General features: G+C 40.4%; 1 protein-coding gene across 2 annotated transcripts in view; it reads left to right on the top strand.

The window, feature by feature from the left end:
* Positions 1–21,229, top strand: part of LOC114666552 (signaling lymphocytic activation molecule-like) — a 311,763-nt gene that overhangs the window by 253,087 nt on the left and 37,447 nt on the right. The window contains exon 1 of one of the 2 annotated variants that reach the window (XM_028821456.2): positions 15,420–15,486. The exons of the other annotated variant lie outside the window; for it this stretch is intronic. Coding sequence (XP_028677289.1) covers positions 15,435–15,486 — 52 coding nt within the window. The 5' untranslated portion in view covers positions 15,420–15,434. Of the gene's footprint in view, positions 1–15,419; positions 15,487–21,229 lie in introns of those variants that run through there. 2 annotated transcript variants of the gene reach the window in all.

Consider the following 21,229-nt stretch of genomic DNA (forward strand, 5'->3'; position numbering starts at 1 on the left):
AACTCTTACGCACTTATGCTTATGCTCTTAACTCTTATGCTCTTATGCTCAACCTTTATAATGCACTGGTGACGCCTCATCTTGAGTACTGTGTGCAGTTTTGGTCTCCATGCTACAAAAAGGACATAGCAGCGCTGGAAAAGGTCCAGAGAAGAGCGACTAGGCTGATTCCAGGGCTACAGGGGTTGAATTATGAGGAAAGATTAAAAGAGCTAGGCCTATACAGTTTAAGCAAAAGAAGATTAAGAGATGACATGATTGAAGTGTTTAAAATTATGAAGGGAATCAGTACAGTGGATCAAGACATTTATTTTAAAATGAGTTCATCAAGGACACAGGGACAAAGTTGGAAACTTGTTAAGGGTAAATTTCGACACAAACATTAGGAAGTTTTTCTTTACACAAAGAACAATAGACACTTGGAATAAGCTACCAAGTAGTGTGGTAGACAGTAAGACGTTAGGGACTTTCGAAACTTGACTTGATGTGTTTTAAGAAGAAATAAATGGATAGGACTGGCGAGCTTTTTTGGGTTGAATGGCCTGTTCTTGTCTAGAGTGTTCTAATGTTCTTGTAAAGAGTTGACTCAGAGGGTGACAAAGTGTACTAATATCTCTTCAACCACCCCTGCAGATCATAGGATGGAAAAAAACACTTCTGCATCTGGACCAAACCTTCAAACTGACCTCACTTCCACCAGTCCCTGTTGAACCCTTCTCTTCCTGCCCCCTACATATAAATCAACCACTTGCCTCCTACAGTAAGTCATAACCTGGACTCAGATTTTGTAGATTATTTTCTTGCCCAATCCTTATTAGGAAGACCTTGTTTTCAATATACAGGGTGGAATCCCAGACCTTTTTTTGTATCTTTTGTGCTTTTTCCATAATATACAGTCATATGAAAAAGTTTGGGAAACCCTCTTAATTCTTTGGATTTTTGTTTATCATTGCCTGATCTATCAAATTAGCAACTTCCTTTTAATATATGACACACCTTATGGAAACAGTAGTATTTCAGCAGTGACATTAAGTTTATTGGATTAACAGAAAATATGCAATATGCATCATAACAAAATTAGACAGGTGCATAAATTTGGGCACCCCAACAGAGATATAACAATATAACAGCCTCTAAACGCCTCCTATAGCCTTTGATGAGTGTCTGGATTATGGATGGAGGTATTTTTGAACATTCTTCCATACAAAATCTCTCCAGTTCAGTTCAATTTGATGGCTGTCGAGCATGGACAGCCTGCTTCAAATCATCCCATAGATTTTCAGTGATATTCAAGTCAGGGGACTGTGATGGCCATTCCAGAATATTGTACTTCTCCCTTTGCAGATTTCGAATTGTGTTTTGGCTCATTGTGTTGTTGGAATATCCAACCCCTGCGTAACTTCAACTTTGTGATTGATGCTTGAACATTATCCTGAAGAATTTGTTTATATTGGGTTGAATTCATCCGACCCTTGACTTTAACAAGGGCCCCAGTCCCTGAACTAGCCACACAGCCCCACAGTATGATGGAACCTCCACCAAATTTGACAATAGGTAGCAGGTGTTTTTCTTGGAATGCGGTGTTCTTCTTTTGCCATTCAAAGCACTTTTTATTATGACCAAATAACTCAATTTTTCTCTCATCAGTCCAAAGCACTTTGTTCCAAAATGAATTTGGCTTGTCTAAATGAGCATTTGCATACAACAAGCGACTCTGTTTGTGGCGTGAGTGCAGAAAGGGCTTCTTTCTCATCACCCTACCATACAGATGTTCTTTGTGCAAATTGCGCTGAATTGTAGAACGATGTACAGATACACCATCTGCAGTAAGATGTTCTTGCAGGTCTTTGGAGGTGATATGTGGGTTGTCTGTAACCATTCTCACAATCCTGCACATATGCCGCTCCTGTATTTTTCTTGACTACCAGACCTGGGTTTAACAGCAACTGTGCCTGTGGCCTTCCATTTTCTGATTCCATTCCTTACAGTTGAAACTTACTGTTTAAACCTCTGAGATAGCTTTTTGCAGCCTTCCCCTAAACCATGATACTGAACAATCTTTGTTTTCAGATCTTTTGAGAGTTGCTTTGAGGATCCCATGCTGTCACTCTTCAGAGGAGAGTCAAAGGGAAGCACAACTTGCAATTGACCACCTTAAATACCTTTTCTCATGATTGGACATACCTGTCTATGAAGTTCAAGGCTTAACGAGCTAATCCAACCAATTTGGTGTTGCAAGTAATCAGTATTGAGCAGTTACATGCATTCAAATCAGAAAACTACAAGGGGACCCAAATTTTTGCACAGCCAGTTTTTCACATTTGATTTAATTTCATACAACTAAATACTGCTTCACTAAAAATCTTTGTTTGGAAAACACCCCTGTACTCAGATGTTCCTAGGAAATGAAAGACATACCACTGTTATCTTTTTTGTTGAAAGTAAAGTAAATTATTATGCAGGCTGAGAGGGGTTCCCAAGCTTTTTCATATATATACATGTATGTATAATGTAATATATAATTTGATTCATACACAAAACTTCACAAAGCAACCATCTATTGTAAGGCCCACTCAGATAAATAACAACACTTAAACTCGGACAAAGTCAAATAACAATTATCCTAAACAGACATCTTTGATAACATGAGAAGAAAATCCATGAGGAAATGAGGAAAGTATGCACACTCCACACAAACAACAACCAGGGCCTCAAAGGTGGTGCAGTGGTAGTGCTGCTGCTTTGCAGTAAGGAGACTGAGGAAGATTGTGGGTTCGCTTCCCAGTTCCCTGTGTGGATAGGGCCTTGAGTACTGAGAAAAGTGCTATATAAATGTAATGAATTATTATTATTATTATTCATAACACTGTGCGTAGAACTCACACTAATACATGGCATACGGACAAAAGTCGAAATCTGCGTACACACAAAAAATTCAGATGCACAAAACCGTGCGTAAGCCAACTTCCACGCACTTCCACTACATAAATCCCGGTCTGCATGAAATGAAACGCTTGTTCACGCACCTGCTGCCCCTCCCAGACTCCTCCCAGAATTACTCCTCATTGAATATGCAAATCAATATAAATATTCCCCTAAGTTCAGCGTTCTGTGAAAAGACAATGGCAAAAGCTCAGGGAAAAAAGAAGAATATCAGCGAATGCTAAGTGGAGGCAAGGAAAAATGTACTATTTGTTGGTTTAAACAGTGGTATAAACAACAAAAGGAAGTTGATTGAAAGTTCAAGTTCAGAAAGTTGCACAGTGCCAGAAATAAAAAATAAGTTGTCAGATATCAAGTCGCCGTGAAAAGGTGAGTCATAACCCCCTGTCTGAGTGTCATATGGAACCTTATTTAGGGTACAGAGAAAAGAAAAGAAATAGGCACACAGTGGAAAAAACTTTAATCTTGAAATTTCCACTTTAATCATATAGTTTATTTTGTCATTAAAGTAGAATGTCATAAACTTCATCTTAAAATGTTTTAATTTACTAGTTTCTCAAAACCCATCGTAACTAAAGTACCACATTAAAATGCTTGGTATTCTTTGTGCTCTTTTATGTACTCTACGTGTGTGACTCACAACGCACCGACTGGACACAGAATACATTACATTCATGATATTACAGCTCTCTGAACAATTTAAATACTAAGATGTATACTTGACATCATTTTCATGATGAAATGAATTAAAGCATGTATTAAACATGGGGCCACAGTGGCGCAATGGTAGCGACAAGCACGCGCCCCGTCCAGAGATTGTTCCTGCCTTCCGCAAGATGCTTGTTGCGGTGTGCACGACCTTAGCTGAAATAATTTATTGCAGCAGTAATGTGTCTTTCAAACGTACTCACCTCCTGTCCTTCCTTTTCTTTCTCCAAATAATCAATCGCCAAAAAATCAGCTCTTTAATAAATGTCAAGCCACCTGTAAGCTTAGAACGCCGATTCTTCAAAACTTTTAAGGAACATTGAAGTATCTTCATAGTACGTTTAATTATACCATCCATCTATTCATCTAGGGTCGCACCAGTCCCATGAAGCATACAGCGCGAGGCAGGAACAATCCCTGAATGGGGTGCCAGTTCATCGCTACACATTTAATAACAGTATACATTATTTAAATTAAGTCATAAAATTATCTGTATAATATAATATGTATACTTTACTGTATTTCATCTTTAAAATGATATCAAGAGCTCCATGAAGATAGCGACTGGAAATCTAAATCGACTTAGAAGCCAGTCGTCATCATCTGTAAATATGTGCTCTCTAATAATAATATGATAAAAAAACAATTAAAAATATGCAATATGAAAGCTTAAGTGACTCAGGTTGTGCAATATTACAACTGTAATGCAAGTTTACAGTGAGGTAATTGTACTTATAAGTATAAACAGTTCTACCGGGAGCACTTGATGGACTGTTTGGGTGCATTTATATCTCTTGGGATGAAACTGTTTCTGAACCTCGAGGTTCGCACAGGAAAGGCTCTGAAGCATTTGCTGAATGGGAGACGTTCAAGTAGACTGTGCGCATGGCTGAGGCAGCATGTACTATAAGCTGTACCCTGATAATTCTGTCCACTCTCGACACAATCTGTCGTAGACCGTTCCGATCAGCTGCTATAGAGCTGTGATTCCACACTCAGATACAGTAGGTTGAAACACTTAGTGGCGCAATGAGAGTAACAACGCTAAAGCAGTTATAGTATTTGAGGTGAGTGTGGGGGCCAGTCAAAGGTATCAGTTCCGTCATCCTTCAGGAACTGCCTGCATACTCCTGCCACATGAGGCCAGACATTGTCATGCACCAGTAGGAACCCAGGACCCACTGCACCAGCTTAGGGTCTGACAGTGGGTCCAAGGATTTCATCCCGATACAGTACCTAATGCCATTGCCTAGCCTGTAGAGGTCTATGTGTCCCCCCATGGATATGTCTCCCCAGACCATCACTGACCCACCACCAAACTGGTCACGCTAAATGATGTTACAGTCAACATAACATTCTCCAAGGCTTCTCCAGACCCTTTCACATCCATCACATCTGTGAAAAGCACAGGGCGCCAGTGGTGGACCTGCCAATTCTGGTTTCTATGGCAAATGCCAATTAAGCTCCATGGTACAGGGTAGTGAACACATGGCCCACTAGAGGATTTCGGGCCCTCAGGTCACCCTAATGATGTCTGTTCTGATTGTTTGGTCAGAGACATTCACACCAGTGGCCTGCAAACTGGAGGTCATTCTGTAGGCTCTGGCAGTGCTCATCCTGTTCCACCTTGCCCAAAGAAGCAGATACCAGTCCTGTTGATGGGTTTAGGACCTTCTATGGTCCTGTCCAGCTCTCCTAGAGTAACTGACTGTCTCCTGGAATCTCCTCCATGCCCTTGAGACTGTGGTGGGAGACACAGCAAACCTTCTGGCAATGGCACATATTGATGTGCCATCCTAGAGAAGTTGGACAACCTGTGCAACCTCTGTAGGGTCCAGGTATCACCTCATGCTACCAGTAGTGACACTGACCGTAGCCAAATGCAAAACGAGTGAAAAAATAGTCTAAAAAGATGTCAATGGCCTCCACCTGTTAAACCATTCATTCCTGTTTTAGGGGTAGTCTCATTGTTGCCCCTCTAGTACACCTGTTGTTAATTTCATTAACACCAAAGCAGCTGAAACTGATTAACAACCCCCTTTACTACTTAACTGACCAGAACAATATCCCAGAACTTCCATTGACTTGATGCCAAGTAAAAGTGTTCCTTTACTTTTTTTGAGTAGCATATACAGTGAGAGATTTCTGGGCCAGCCATGCCTTGTGCACACTATCTCCCCCAGATCGCTAGATGGCAGTCCCCCTGGATTGAAGCTGTGTTCTGTACACCCACAAGCCATCATTGGAGATGGAGTTCTTCGGTACAGCCTTGTTGGGTTCCGTGAGTGCTGCCAGGGGGTGCTGCAGGAACTGGCCAACCCTACTTAATCAGGTTTCCACCTCACCCAGAAGTGCTTCTGGACCACGTCTACGGGACACCGGAAGTACTCCCAGGTGCTGCATAAAAGAAGCTGGCTGCCCCAAATCCGGGAGCCAGAGTCGGGAAGAAGAAGGGTGAAGCTTGTGAAAAGGATCATGGGAGGTAGTGACCAGGAGAGAGATAGAAACAAAGGGAGAGAAGATGACAGAGTGTTGATCGCTTTTTATTTTGTTCTGTGTATGTACTTGTGGCTGTGGTGTGGGAATCACTTGCCTGAGGAGGGTTTCCCACAAATAAAAACTCTTTTGTGTTTTTATACTTGTGCCCAAGCCTGTCTCTTTTGGGTTTGGGGAACTGGCACACCCCCTATAGTCTACAATATATACAGGATAAAACACAAAAAATATATGAAAATCAATATATATTATTATGGTGTAATAATATATAGACATTATGGTGTGTGTTTTGGCAGAATGGGGAACTGGGCAAGTTTGCAGAGTATTGGGCAGTTTAGATACAGATGTAGTATAAAATTTGGGTGGCAGGTGCTCCTGTTCCTTTCCATATCTATAGGGCAAGTTAGACAAAGAATAAGGGGACTGTGGATGTCACAGACTGAAGTTCCGGAGCACAGTAGAAATGGGAAAGCTAGCATCAGATTGGGTAACATTGTGGAAAGGGTGTAATACATTTTAGCCTGGATGTGTCCTATGGGTCTGGTACTGGACAGGCCAAGACGTGCATTGGCACTGTGAAGAGGAACATGAAAACATGTGCGATGACTAGATAAGTAGATAGATGAAAAGGCACTAATAGATAAGTGCTGCTTCAGTTTGTCCCTCCAAAAACTACACCCCTGCACAATTTTTTCACCAGCCATCACTGGTGGAAAATGTGAGCTTAATTATTGCACAACCATCTGCTACTTGTATTTGTATGCACATCATGCCACTGAAGTATGTGGAAGCCCTAACAGTGATCCCATTGTGGAGGATTGCCGGCTTCCCAGTCCGGCCCTCACCCCCAAGCCGCTAGGAGGAGCCCTCCGGACAGCATATTCGTGCCCCGAGTTCCAGCAGGGCATCATGGACTTTGTAGTGTTGTTACACAGCCTTGCTGGATACCTTGGGGGCCGCCAGGAGTCGCTGTAGGGGGGCTAGTGGGCCCTTACGTGCCCTATAACCCGGGAGTACATCATCACCATGTGACAGGAAGAAACGACGTGCTCCCAGGCTGAAGAAAGACTGTTTACCCTGACCCGGAAGGGATAAGGACTTGGGGGTTTGGTCAGGAACCACTTCTGGGTCGGGGGCTATAAAAGGACTCTGGGTGAGCCCAGACATTTGAGCTGAGCTGGGAGGTAGGAGGGCGAAGTGTCTGGGAGTGGAGGATTGTATTGGTTTATTGAGAGTATTGTGTTTATGAATAGGGTGGTGGAAAGGGTGCTTTGTGCACGTGAAGACAAGAAAATAAATAAATCTTGTGATTTTACAACGTGTCTGGAGTGGTACCTGAGGGTTCAAGAGGTGGACAAAGGCTTATTTGCTACACCATATATTGTTGGTCAAACATGAAGAGATTGACTCAAAACATATTGTTTCTTTAAAAAGACAAACCTATTAACTTTTCATTTGATTAAAGGAATTGAATATACTTTTATGGACATTATGCAAGAATCTACTCAAGACTGTATCACAGCAATTATTTTCAAAACATTATTTTTTGACACTTCTTGTCACAGCAGCCAAGCTGGTGCATCAATAAATCAATGGTGGGAGTTAGGGGAGGGCATTATGAGGCTGGGTTCACTTCCCAGGTCCTCCCTGTGTGGAGTTTGCATGTTCTACCCGTGTCTGCGTGGGTTTCCTCCGGGTGCTCCGGTTTCCTCCCACAGTCCAAAGACATGCAGGTTAGGTCGATTGGCGATTCTAAATTGGCCCTAGTGTGTGCTTGGTGTGTGGGTATGTGTGTGTGTCCTGCAGTGGGTTGGCGCCCTGCCCGGGATTGGTTCCCTGCCTTGCGCCCTGTGTTGGCTGGGATTGGCTCCAGCAGACACCCGTGACCCTGTGTTCAGATTCGGCGGGTTGGAAAATGGATGGATGGATGGATTTCATGTAAAAATCCAGTGGGAAATTAAAGCTATTAATTTAGAATATAATAGAAATAAAGCTGGCTAGTAAGCAGTAAGAGTCTTAGGGCATCACAATGTAGGAAAAAAATAGTCTCAGTTTTTTCCTCTGAATTCAGGAAAATGTTGAAAATGGCATATACATGATGTTCAGTGCTTCACACAAAAATGATGTCCCTGATACCTTCTTTCTAGTGTGAAGGACACCATGTGAGGACTGGCGTCATGGACAGAGCTTTATTGAAATCCTTACCTGTCCGGGATGCCACCAGCATGGAAGGAGCTTACTTAGAGCAATGCCTCCCCAGAGCTGCTAGATGGCAGCCCCCCTGGGTTATGGTGCAACCACAGATTCCCACAGGGCACACTGGGAATTGAAGCATGTTTCCTTAGCTCTGTTGGGTTCCATGGGTTCTGCTAGGGTGCACAGAAGGGACTAGCGAGCCCTACTTCATTGAGCTTCAGCTTTACCTGGAAGTGCTCCTGGGCCATGGCTTTGGGACACCAGAAGTACTCCTGGGTTTTATATAAAAGGAGCAGAACCACTTCAATCTGAGAGCCAGAGTCAGGAGGAGGAGGAAAAATCTTGTGGAGGAGCAAAGGAGAGAAGGAAAGAGATGATGGAAAGATGATAGTATTACAGAGAGGAAGAAACAGAATGTGGTTGTTGAAAACAGTTCTTTGTAAGAGTTTCACACTAAAGAAGCCTTTTATTCATTGGCAACTTGTGCCCGAGCCTGTGTGTTGGAAGTTTGAGGAGCTGCAGCACCCCCTGGTGACCACACTAGTTAAGACTGTACAGTACTAATTAATTTTAAACAAATGACAGGAGGGTCGGACGCTGCAGGCAGCATACTGTATGCAAGTAGAGGTGACTGTGTGGTGGGCGGGTGGTGAACCGCCCTTCGCTGCCCCCATTCATTCTCAATAGCAAGCCTGCTTGTACTTTTAACATACATGGCAGAAAGTTGAAACTCCATCATTCATTCGCAGAGCACTTGGTTACAGTCAGTCAACAACAGTATTTATTAAAATAATGTACCTGTTCCGACTTACATACAAATTCAACTTAAGAACAAACCTACAGGCCCTATCTCGTACGTAATCTGAGGACTGCTGTACTAAATAAATTGTAACTTGTAGCAGGGCAACACAGCACCCCAAGACCTGCAGCCACTGCGGCCCTCCAGGACTGGAGTTGGGAACCCCTATCTTAAGGTGTGCCTTTTGAACTTGGCTGTCTGGCTGCCTAAGTTGAAGCATATTTTGGGAGAGACTAGTGAGTTCCTGCTCTGGCCTTTTCATTGTCTGCATTCCCTTTTACCATATTTGTGCTGCAGTTATCACAAACCAAAATAACTTTTAGTGATCCGGCAGCAGTCTATGGTGTAGCTGGTCCAGTCCTGGCAGGAATGTAGTCACGGTCATTTCTTCTTACCTTATCTATTACCTGCTTGGGAATCCTTCTTCTCTTGCTACTTTCCTTTACAGATCAACAGGACTGTGGGTGGTTTTCGAGGAGAGGGAGAATTTGCATTGATGGAGTTATCTTTTATTTTTGTTTGTTTTTTAGACTTTAATTTAGTTGTTTTCTGGTAGTTGCACATTGCTTATTTTAGTATATATTTCATCACAAAAAATTATCAATAAAAGATGCAATATATCGAATGTTGTTGTTTTTGGTCCTGCATTTCATGCTAGCTAATATTTTTCAGTATTTTTATATTATTTCGAGATAAGCTTTATTTCCTAATTTATCTTTAACTTTATGTTATAATGTAGTTTTTTCTTCAGCCATTATATTATGCCTGTCCTTAGGTCCCAACACTTCAGAATCACCAAGCACTTAACTTCTAATAATCTGATACAACCTTTTCAGTCAAACTTTAGGGCACAGCTAAGATGTGAAACTGCTGTATGCCAAGTAACTGACAATTTACTTATGGTAGCAGATACTAAGAAAATCAGTAGGTTAATTCTATTAGATTTTTGTGTGCAATTTGACAGTATTCTACTGTTTAGAATGTAGAGTACCATGTGTATCTCTGATACTGTCCCCTGGCACTGTCCAATAGATTAAGTCCTAACTGACAGGGAAAAGTTTGTCAGTTGTGGCAACAAAACATCTGTCCTAGTGTCGGCCACACATGGAGTTCATCAAACACCTGTTCTTGTCCATTTGCTTTTATGTACAGTATCCCTCTCTATATTATTCATAGTCTTCGGCCTGGATAATCGTGTTTATATGTTGTGACCTGCAGAGGGCGCTTCAACTTCCAAACCCCAGACACAACTACTCTCACACAAGTCCCATGATTTATTTTCCTTTTATACATTACAATAAAGGTGTTTTCTCCATCCACTCCATAAAAACTATAATAAAAGTTATTCACAACTCCTCCCCGGAAAGCTTCGCCCTTTTCCTTCTGACTCTAACTCACCTGGGTGAAACAGAGCAGGATCTTTTATGCCAGACCTGGGAGTATTTCTGGTGCCAAAACGTTGTACACAGGAAGCACTGCCTGGCCAGGCAAAACATCTTTGAATTGACAAAGTCCTCTCCCATTAGCTCCCCCTGCCAGCAGGGCTACCCATCAGGACTACAGTTCCCATGCAGCCCTGTGGGTGTGCACACATGGGAGATCCACCAGGGGATGCTGCCATCTGCTGCGTTGGGGAAACTCATGACCGCAAGAGAAAGTATCCTTCCACTGTAAAGTCCTCTCAAGTGGGTAAGGTGCCATCCATTCTGACCGGGATGTGAGCAAAACTGTGTCCACTATGTAACCTGGGTCAGGTTTCAAAAGGAATATATATAACTGCGAGTTTTGTGTAAATAAAGTTTATTGAAGTTGAGGAGATATACCGTAGGTGTCCTCGGATTGGCCAGGGAGGAGACGGCTGTTGTAAGATAGTTTTGGAGGGTCGAGGTACGAAAAGGAGAAGAGGGGAGTGTGAAAAAAGTGAGAGAAGAAAAGAGAGTTTCAGGCAGCACGCCAAAACCGGAAAAAGCAAAATAATCCATGCATATTTATTTATTTTTTGCATATTATTGTTGAACCAGACTTATCGGACTCTGATTTTGATACAAGTGATCTGTAGATTGAAAACAAAAGTCAGGTACCTGCATCAGCTGTTCAGTCCCCAGCTGACTGTGCAGCTAATATGCCTAAGGCAATGTTTGCCTGGGAGGATTACACAGACGGTTATCGAACTCTGATTTTGATGCAAAAAATTTGGAAATTGAAGAATGAAAGACAGGTACCTGCATCAGCTGATCGATTCTCAGCTGGTTATAGTGCTGAACATACTCGTATAGCTAACGAGTCTACGGCAACATTCTATACAGACATAGATCCGAGGGAGGCAAGCTGGCTTCTGGACTTCATCAAACGACACGGCCTGCTAGTGGACACTACTTATGTAATTGGTATGTAAATTCACATACTGTAGAGGCTCGTGGAACATAGAAATAAGTGAAATGTGTCATAAAGAAGTATTTTATGTTGATTTGCTTTGTGTGCTTTTTTAGAAAACTTAGTGTTTTGAAAATATATTCACCCTGGGACAAAAGAATAAAAAATAATTAGCCCCAAAAGAGTTTAGAAAGTTTCTTACTTCCATCTAAAAAACAGATCCAGTGTTCTGGCAGTACAGTACTGTCTTCTTCTGATAGAGAAACTTGGCCATGCTTTCATCACATGAAATAGACTCAGACCTGCTGCACTAAGCACATACTTCTGTTCAGTCTTCACAGATTCTCTTTGTCTCATAGGACTGAACACCATAAAGTTTTAAATGGCATTGCTGCAGACTGCATAAGTAACCTCCTGGAAACCAGAATCCTTTTTGCCCAATCTGGTCCATTGTTGCTAATCTTGTCATGCCCCAAATGAAAGTGTGTCCTGTGAATAAAAGACATTTTTTTCTATTTCACCTAATTTTAAAAATCAACTTAAAACACATCTGTTCTGGATTCCATATTTTCCCTAAAATTATTACTTCTCCTCTCAGTTCTCCTGCCCAAGCACTTTAGATAGTATGCAGTATCAAAAAATGTGTTATTTGTTATTTGTTTATTGTCTTCTGCCATTTTGTACATCATTCCAACTTATTCTTTCAAGTTCTATTGCATTTATGCACTTATTTGTTATATGGTGTTGTCATGTATGTGTTCTTGGGAGACAGCTTATGGGCTAGGGTGATGATACCACCAGAACCAGGGGTTGGCACTGTGTGCTAATGTCTTCTCTCTTCCTTCTTTAGAACTCATATGATCAGCAGTTCAGCCATCTTTGAATCAGTTCTACATCAGACTCCCATTTGAAAAGATTTCAACATTTTCTTTGTAAAAAGATTGCTCTTTTTTTTTTCTTTGCATTTTCATTATATAGGGTAACAGATGTGCCAGAAACCTTTTTGCTTGTCTGCTTCTTGTCTTAGTGTTGTTGTCAGCAGGATTGCTGATCTATCATGACAGAATAGCAGGACATCACAACGTTGATAGCGACCATGGCGGGTGAACTGCAGTCCTTGGGGGTACAGCTAGGAGAAAAGTAATCTCAGCTTGCCAAGGCAGAGATGCGGAACCAAGCACATGTTGCAAACTCTCTCCCAGGTATTGTTACCATTGCATCTGAATGCTGACATTGAGTTATATTTCCTTATTTCTGAGAGTAGTGAAAAGTCAAGCAAAATGACACCTTTTATTGGCTAACTAAAAAGATTACAATATGTGAGCTTTCGGGGCAACTCAGGCCCCTTTTTCAGGCAAGATGTAATAATTTCTGAGAGAACAGCAGTCTATCAACACTTAGAGCATACAGAGTGGGCATGCATACTGGCACTGTTCCTGATAAGAGGGATTTAGCAGGCTTATTATGACCTCAATGAGCAGGCTACTTCGGATTATGGTAGCCAGAAAACCGAGGTGATGCAGAGGTATGGCATATCCTTGGACCAGCTAGTGAGGCTCTTTTTTGGATGTGGAAATTCGGCCCAGAGAGGCTGGTGCACTCCCAAGCCTTTGATATCTGAGGAAAACTAGGGAGCTGACTGAGACATAATGTCAATGACTCCAAAAAGATTTTGGTATAGGTTGCTTGTGATATCCTTGTCAGCATCCTCCCTGATTTCCTGGCCAAGCTGGTCCAGAGGCAAGAATACAAAAACTTCAAAGCCCTGATTGCACCCTTGAATGGCACTGGACAACCTCACAAACCGAATGCTCGCCAGCTTCCTCTTGGATGTTGCTGGTGTAACATTAGAGGGTGATGTCGCTTCTCTAACCCAACAATCAGACGATCAAGACACATAGTAAAAGCAGTAAGAAGATATTTATTAATGAGATCTTCTTCCAGAGTGCTCTTCAAGCACCACAGCCACCAATAGATAATTAAATAAACACACTTATATTTACAATTCTTTCCTCCACATCTCCAAGCAAGCTATGTCTTCTACCTCCCAACTACAGCTCGCTTGCTGGGTCTTCAGCAGTCCCTTAAATAGTGTCTGACCCAAAAGTACTTCCGTCCTTATGATCATGTGACTTTAAGCACTTCCAGGTCGGATAGAGAACTTAAGGTTTTCTTCAGCCCGGAAGTACCTCTGGGCTTCCATTCCCATGACCTTCTAGCACTTCCGGGCTATGTAGAAAAAAAGAGTCCCAAGGTCCTCCGGCAGCGTCTCCTGGCGGCACCCAAGGTACTCAGCAGGGCTGTGAACCTGAACTCCATATCCCAGGGTGCCCCACGGGAATCCGGGGCACCAGTATGCTGCAGGGAAATCACCATCTAACGTCCTGGGGAGGCAGTGTTCCAAAGTAGCTGCCTTCCCACATCCTTCGACTCTTTAGGCGTCCAGGCCGGGTTGAGCTGTTGGCTGTCCATCACACTGGACAGGCAGAAGGTGTCTAGCTGTACAATTTTGGTTTTAACAACTGATAGCCTGCCTTTGTTTATGGAAATTGTAGCCTACTAACATAGACCATAACAACTGGATCCACCTGAGCTCTGACATATCCACATGCAGACATTTGAAGTGGGAGTGTTTTAAACCTCTTAACGTCACACAACAAAATGATACGGCAGATTAAAAGATTCAGAAAACACAAGAATGGGAGATACTGCAGGTGCTTTCTAGTGACAAACAATGTGATTTCATTCTTGGCTTATTTCTGTTCTCATTGAACAAGAGCCAAGTATGAACTAAACCATACAAGAACAGTGCCAGACATCTCAACATTATTCTAAAGGCTTTGTAACAGAAAGGTGTTGTGAATCATGCTAAGTTAATTTGTAGCGGTCAGGGGCCGCTAAGATTCACACCGTCAAAGATGACGGTGATTTATTTATTTTAATAGCAGAGATCCCAGGAACGTCCCCAGCCTTGGATCGACCCACACACACACTCACACCAGAGACAATAAAGCACACTGGGAACGGCAAACAATTACAAATATAATGACCCGAAATAAGTAATGAAATAGTAATACCACCCCTGACCCCTTCGGCGATATTACACATAAACAAAATAAACACAAACACCACACAGCAAAGTCCATATATACGAAACAGGTTGAAAGACGAAAAGTGACCAGCGATCTGTATGTTGAAATGGAGAAGGAAAAATACAGGCCTACCGGTAGTTACTGATGATGTTGATGGTTGATTCAGGAGCGCTCCACTCTTCCGGAAAACCAAATAATTCAACACAGTTCTCAGTGTACAGGTAGACAGACAATCCAGACTCCCAACAAACGAATACAGTCCAGGACAAAAAGATTAGAAAACCAATAACAGCAGGCAGAAACGACAGATAACCGCAACAAAAACAAAACAAACTTTTTTTCTCTTTGCCCTCTGCCCTCCTTTTAACTGCCTGTGGCTACCTTTGAGATGCAGTTCTTAAGTAGCACTGCTACAAATTTGTATGAATTTTTAAAATGCACATTATATTACAGTCTTACAATTTTCAACCACTCACAGCGCTCTTATTTAATGAGTTATTCTATAACAAATACAGTTTTATACACAGGCACATAAACACCCTGTCAGCAGGCAATTTCAATGCCCTGCCCCTTTCCTGCTGATGAAGAAGGAAGGAAGCAAAGAAAGTAGTAAAAAAGAAAGATAATGATTAACAAAAAAAAAGACATTTCATGAAAAATAAATAAAATATACTTAAACAAACCAATTCATTAACACATAATTTACAATAAAAAAAAGAAAACTTAAACCAGAGCTAGAGCCCAACGAAAAATAAGAAAGCCACACCCCGCCAAACCACATACTGTATATCTGTTTACGACAGATAAGGCAGAGCACATTTCTCAAAATGAAGTGTTTAAAACTTTTAAGATCAATGGTGGCGTTCCTTATTATTTGTGGTAAGTTTGAAATAATTTTCTGTTACTAATAAAACAGAGGATACAGAGAGGCATTTACTCATAGAATAGCAGTCATTTTTACAATGTGAAAACGCATAGAGAGCAGAGGACTTTTTGAAACTGTTGTATTATGTTTATAAAGTTTTAGCTTTCTTGTGGTTAAAAAATATTTTTAATAAGTACTAGTTTACTAGTTTTGCTAGGTCTCTAATGATAATGTTATTAACACATAAACACTTGATCATTATGATTATGTGCTTAAAATATAACAAAATAAGTAAAAATGTTCTAAAGGCTTAAAATACTTGTGTATTTCTAATAGTGTAACTAAAGAATAAAGAAAAACTGTAGCTGCTAGCATTGCATAATTTGCCAGGTCTTTGTTTAAACAGCACAAATAAAATATATTGAAGTAATTCAGAAGAAACAACATTCATATTCTAGCAGTTAATATCTGTGGGCGAAAACCCTCCCAATTGAGATTATTTGTGTGGGATTATTATATGTAAGGATGATGTAAACAATAAAACAAATGTAACTATTTTCTAATGTAATGTAGTTGTAAATAAACATATATACAGGATTATTACAGACATCTTGTCTTAAAAGACTCTTTTAAACTATAGCAGAACAAGCTTAAAATCATAGGACATTCAGAAAATGTCAAGAGTTATTTTAGTATGTGCAAGGAGAACTGAAAATGAGAACATTTGTCACAATGTGCCGCTGTCATGTTTAGTCATATGCTTGTAAAACACAGTAATTAATAATACTGCCACACTTGCAAAAGCTATTAAATGGAATGTATATCCTACAGCTCATAATAATTTGATCTAAATATTTCTTTAATATCTGGGCCGGTTGCTGTCTATGTGTGTCAGGTTCTGCTGTTGTTATGTTGTATATCATAGCATTATTCTCACCTTTAATTTTCATGGAATTGTTTTGGTTTGGATATTTTTATATCTTTCATTTGCTTGTCACATATTTATGATGTCACACTTCTTGAGCATTGCCCTTGTTTTTTGAAGATGCTCTGTAATTCTCTGCTAGTTGTGGCATATGCATCAATTTGTGACATGTTGGGCACAATCTTATTTAAAAATCATTGTGTCACACAGTTGCTTGTCTGAACTTTACCTTCATAAAGCCAAATAAAAGAAAGCCTCTAAGCACTCCAAGTTTTCAGCCTTTAGTAGGCCAAACTTTGTGTTTTTGGGAATCCCACTTACACAGAGAGACTGAGAGCATGCGCTGACGAACCACCAGGATTGGGACCCGAGTGTAGCTGCGCAATGGCTGAGACCTCAGAACCACACTGGACCGGTGTGAGATTTTTTTAAGGTGGCTGGAGTGCCAATCCTGCCAACAACTCCCAAGTTTTCCCTGCAAATTGGAGGACCTGCTTGCAGGGCTGGATGCAGATGAACATCATACCCAGGATGGAGCAATTGCAGGTTAAGGGCCTTGATCAGGGCACCCAACGGAGTAGAGTTACTGCTGGCGTTTATGGGATTTGAACCTTCTGATTGGCAGCGCAGATCCTTGCAACAAGCATGTCCATTTGACTGACCACTGCCTGTTTGCATTTCTATCTCCCATATTGTAAATTCCAACATCTTTTATATTTTTTCCCCTCTCACATTTACTACCTTCTACAGATAGAAACACTCACTGGTCACAGTGGGGAGATTTGAATGGCCCATGTCAGTTTCTCTTTTTGCTCCCACATCCAAAAGACATAAGTGCTAGTTTATGTGGTGACTCTGAATTGGCCCCATGTGGGTAAGTGTGGAGCCCTGCATGTGTTGTAATAAACTCACATCTTATCTAAGGTTGTTTCTTGCCTTATGGCCAGTGCTGCTGGAGAAATGCCTTCATCTCTTTGAGCACTAATAGCCTAATTCAGATGCACAGATGGCAAACATGGGGCAAGTGGCTTAGCTTTTCGTATAGTAAAAAGGATAGATATCACTTGCTATATTAAATTGCAAAATCTGTGCCTTAAGCAATGTACACATGTCCTCTGTCCTTTAGCCATATAGCTGCAGCAGATTAGGGTAAGGATGTCATTAGTGGTATGGTCATTGCTGGTAACACAGTCGTCTAGGGTAGGAAAAGTTAATTTGCTTTCATGTGTAACCTAACTTTGATCTAAGTTGAAAAAAATGTACCAGTTTTTTGTATGAAATGTCAGACCCCTTTACACAATAAGCATGTTTCCTGTTTTTCTTTCACACATCCTCCTAATTTGACATACACTCACAACGGGATTTTTATTTGCATGAAATATACTCATGATGAATAATATAGAAGTATAAAAATATAATAAGCAAAAGTTAATGTTTTAGACCCTTTCCACATATCTTTGTGTGGGCGATGCTATAACATGTTGGAATTAATTGGTCAAGTAAACAACAGTTATGTTCTGTGTCATAGAGAGATAGGAAAAACTACATGGTGTGAAAAAAGTTTACTAATGACTAATCCTGCACAAGAATACTGAATTGCTGCATGTTGTGATCTTGGTAAAAATGACTATACAGTTGCACTGATGACTGAATGAAAATTAAAATAAATGCACATAATGATGCATTGTGGTTAGAAATTACTTCTGGGGACATTCTGCAGATAACCTTGTGTCTAAGTGTACAATAGAGGGGAATACATTTACAAGACAATGGGACTTCTTCAGAAAGAGATGGGGCCACTCCTGACATGTGAACAGAAGGGGTAGGGAAGGTTTATTAGTAGGTTAGTTATGGATTGCTTAAAGTAGGAGATGGGGGAGATGGGGTTGAGGACCAGGTCAGGTTTAGTATTTCACATAAAGGGACAGGTAGTGGTATAAATACAAATACTGCATACAAGATAACTGGCACAATAAAGAGAACAGTTCAAAAATATGACAAAAAGCCCCCTCAGAAGAAGGAAAACTGTAAAAATTCAACTTGTATAAAAAGAGCTAACAAAGAATCTTTAAAAATGAAGGATTTATTAGAAAGAATAGGAAAAAACAAGCAAAATAGGCAACAAGGAATTGCCTGAAGGTAATCCTAAAAAAACATGTCTAAATCAACAATCCAGAAGACACAATCTGGGAAATAATTAAAATAAATTTTTAAAAAAACAACAGAAAATCCAACAAATATAACAATACTCACAAAATTCTTACGCGGTTCTCCTGATGTTACTCAGCTTACCAATGCATTATAAAGCTTGAACATAACCTTTGACTTTTACTCCACATATAACCTAATATTCTGTTGTTGTAATGATAGTGTTGAGTTCACTATGTCTCCTAAATCCCTTCCATAAGGTGAACTTTCTATTTTCTGACCTCCCATTATGTATTCAAATGTAACATTTTACTTACTACATGTAATGCTTTGAATTTACTTAAATTTCTTCTGCCACTTCTTTTAGTTTGATGCCCAACCTGTCGTGTGGCACCGTATCAAATGCTTTCTGAAAGTCAAGATAAATAATATCATATGCTCCACTTTGAATGATCCTTTTGTTGTTTCCTCTTAGAATAGTTACTCATAGTTAGTAAAACGTGACCTCCCTCTTCAGAACCCATGTTGACTGTTCAGTAAAACTCCTGTTCTTGTCATGTGCTGCTCAATCTTTTCTTTAATAATTCCTGCCATTAACTTACCCTTCAATGCACGTTAAGCTTGCTGGACTATACTTGCTTGGATCGGTCCGATCACCCTCTTTATATAATATTTGCCATTCTCCAGTCATTAGGAATTTCTCCAGTGCATTGTGACTTTCTAAAAATATGCACCAAGGGTTAATATATTCACTAATTAACATCCATAAACACTCTAGGAATAAATATCTTGATCTTAACATAGAGGAAATTTGTAAAAAAGGGGCACTCACAACTTGTCCTTATTAGGAAACTCAACTATTTTAACATGGAGAAAACCATAATGACACTTTTTTGTAAGTCATTTATTGAATCCATTGTTACATTTGCTTTTATCTGTTGGTTTGGCAACCTCATCAATAAGAATATAAGTCATCTTACCAACAGTATAAAAATTTCCACCAAAATTATTGGTTCACAGCAGACCTCTATCACTGAAATGTATTGCAAACAGGTTAGAAAGAAAGCCAACTCAGTTCTGTCAGACAGTAGCCATCACCTTTTCTCTAAATTCCATCTGTTGCCTTCAGGGTGCAGATTTAGGTTTCCAATGGTAAAGAGCAATAGGTTTAAGAACTCCTTTATTCCTAGAGCTATAAGCATTTTAAATTTGGTTCCTTTTAGGGATGCTGCTAAATATTAAATTCTGTATCATTGTTTTGTATACTGTTGAAAGTAATTATTCTTCTTTGTACTAATCTTGAGTGTTTATTCAGTATCATCAGTTGTTTATCTATTGCATCTCTGTAACAATGTCTTCTGATTTTCTACTTTCCTGCTGAAAACAAATTTCCATCTTAGATATTAAAGTCTACCTTGACCTCAACTTTGGTGATTTCTTAGGTTTCAGCCAATTTAATCTAAGCAGTCTTTCTACATTTTCCAAATCACTCAGTACCTCCTTGATATTTCCTGTTACCACTGGGAGATTATCCACTTCCTCACATGTGAAAACTTTGGGGAAAAATGCAAGTTTAGAACATCTGCGATTTCACTGTCTATTTTAATTCCCCTTTACTATTCCTGATACACTTCATCTCCTCCTTGACTGTTCTTTTACTACTAAAATATTGAACCTTGTTGGTTCGTCTCTCACCTTATTTGCTCTGTTACTGTCTAACTGCCTTTTAGCGTCCCCAATATCCTTCTAGTGAAAAGTCAAGCAAAATGACACCTTTTATTGGCTAACTAAAAAGATTACAATATGCAAGTTTTCGCGGCAACTCAGGCAAGATGTAATCAATATCCTTCTTAATTGTTGCCTTCATGCTGTCATACACCCTATGATTCATATTAGAGTTATTAATTCTATACAACTTATACAGTTGTTTTTTCTTTGTAGCTTCTTTTTCAACTCCTTATTAACCCACTGTGTTTTATTCTAAATTTCCTACTTATTCCAAATTTTGGGATGTACTGTACCTGTCCTACATTATATATAAACATTTCTAAATCTGTCTGCCTCTGCACTTAAAACCTTATCCTAGTCCACCTCCCTAGACCTTGCCACATCTGTTCTAAATTTAATAGTTTTTATCTTTGCATTTGCGCTCTTCCAAAACACAGAGAACTGTAATATTTTGTGATCACTTTACTCTAGCAGCTGAATTTCTTCTACAACATTAATTCTATCCTGATTATTACAAAATGTAGACAGGCTAACCCCTAACCCCCCATATTGGTGCTTTAACATACTGTGTTAAAAAACAGTCACTGACTACATCTTGTGATATAAAGATGCTATATTTCACCCGACCCGGCACAGACTCACACTGAGGCACGTGTAAAACACACAAAAGACTTTATTTTCTTCAGCTGGATGGCACGTCTTTCCCATAATCCCTCCAGTCACAACACAGTCCCAAAAACACTCACAGTAACCCAATACACTTTCTCTTCTGGCACCACCACTCCTCCCGTCAAGCTTCGTCCTCCTCCTCTCGACTCTGGCTGCTGAGTGGTGGTCACTGGCTCCCTTTTAATGGGTACCCGGAAGTGCTGCAGGTGCTTGATTGGTGACATCTGGCTGCACTTCCGGGTAAGGCGAAACCAGTGCCCAAAAGGGGCCAGCAGCTCCTGCTGCAG

The sequence above is a fragment of the Erpetoichthys calabaricus genome, chromosome 16 (genome assembly GCF_900747795.2).
Source record: "Erpetoichthys calabaricus chromosome 16, fErpCal1.3, whole genome shotgun sequence".
In the NCBI taxonomy this organism is placed as follows: Eukaryota; Metazoa; Chordata; class Cladistia; order Polypteriformes; family Polypteridae; genus Erpetoichthys; species Erpetoichthys calabaricus.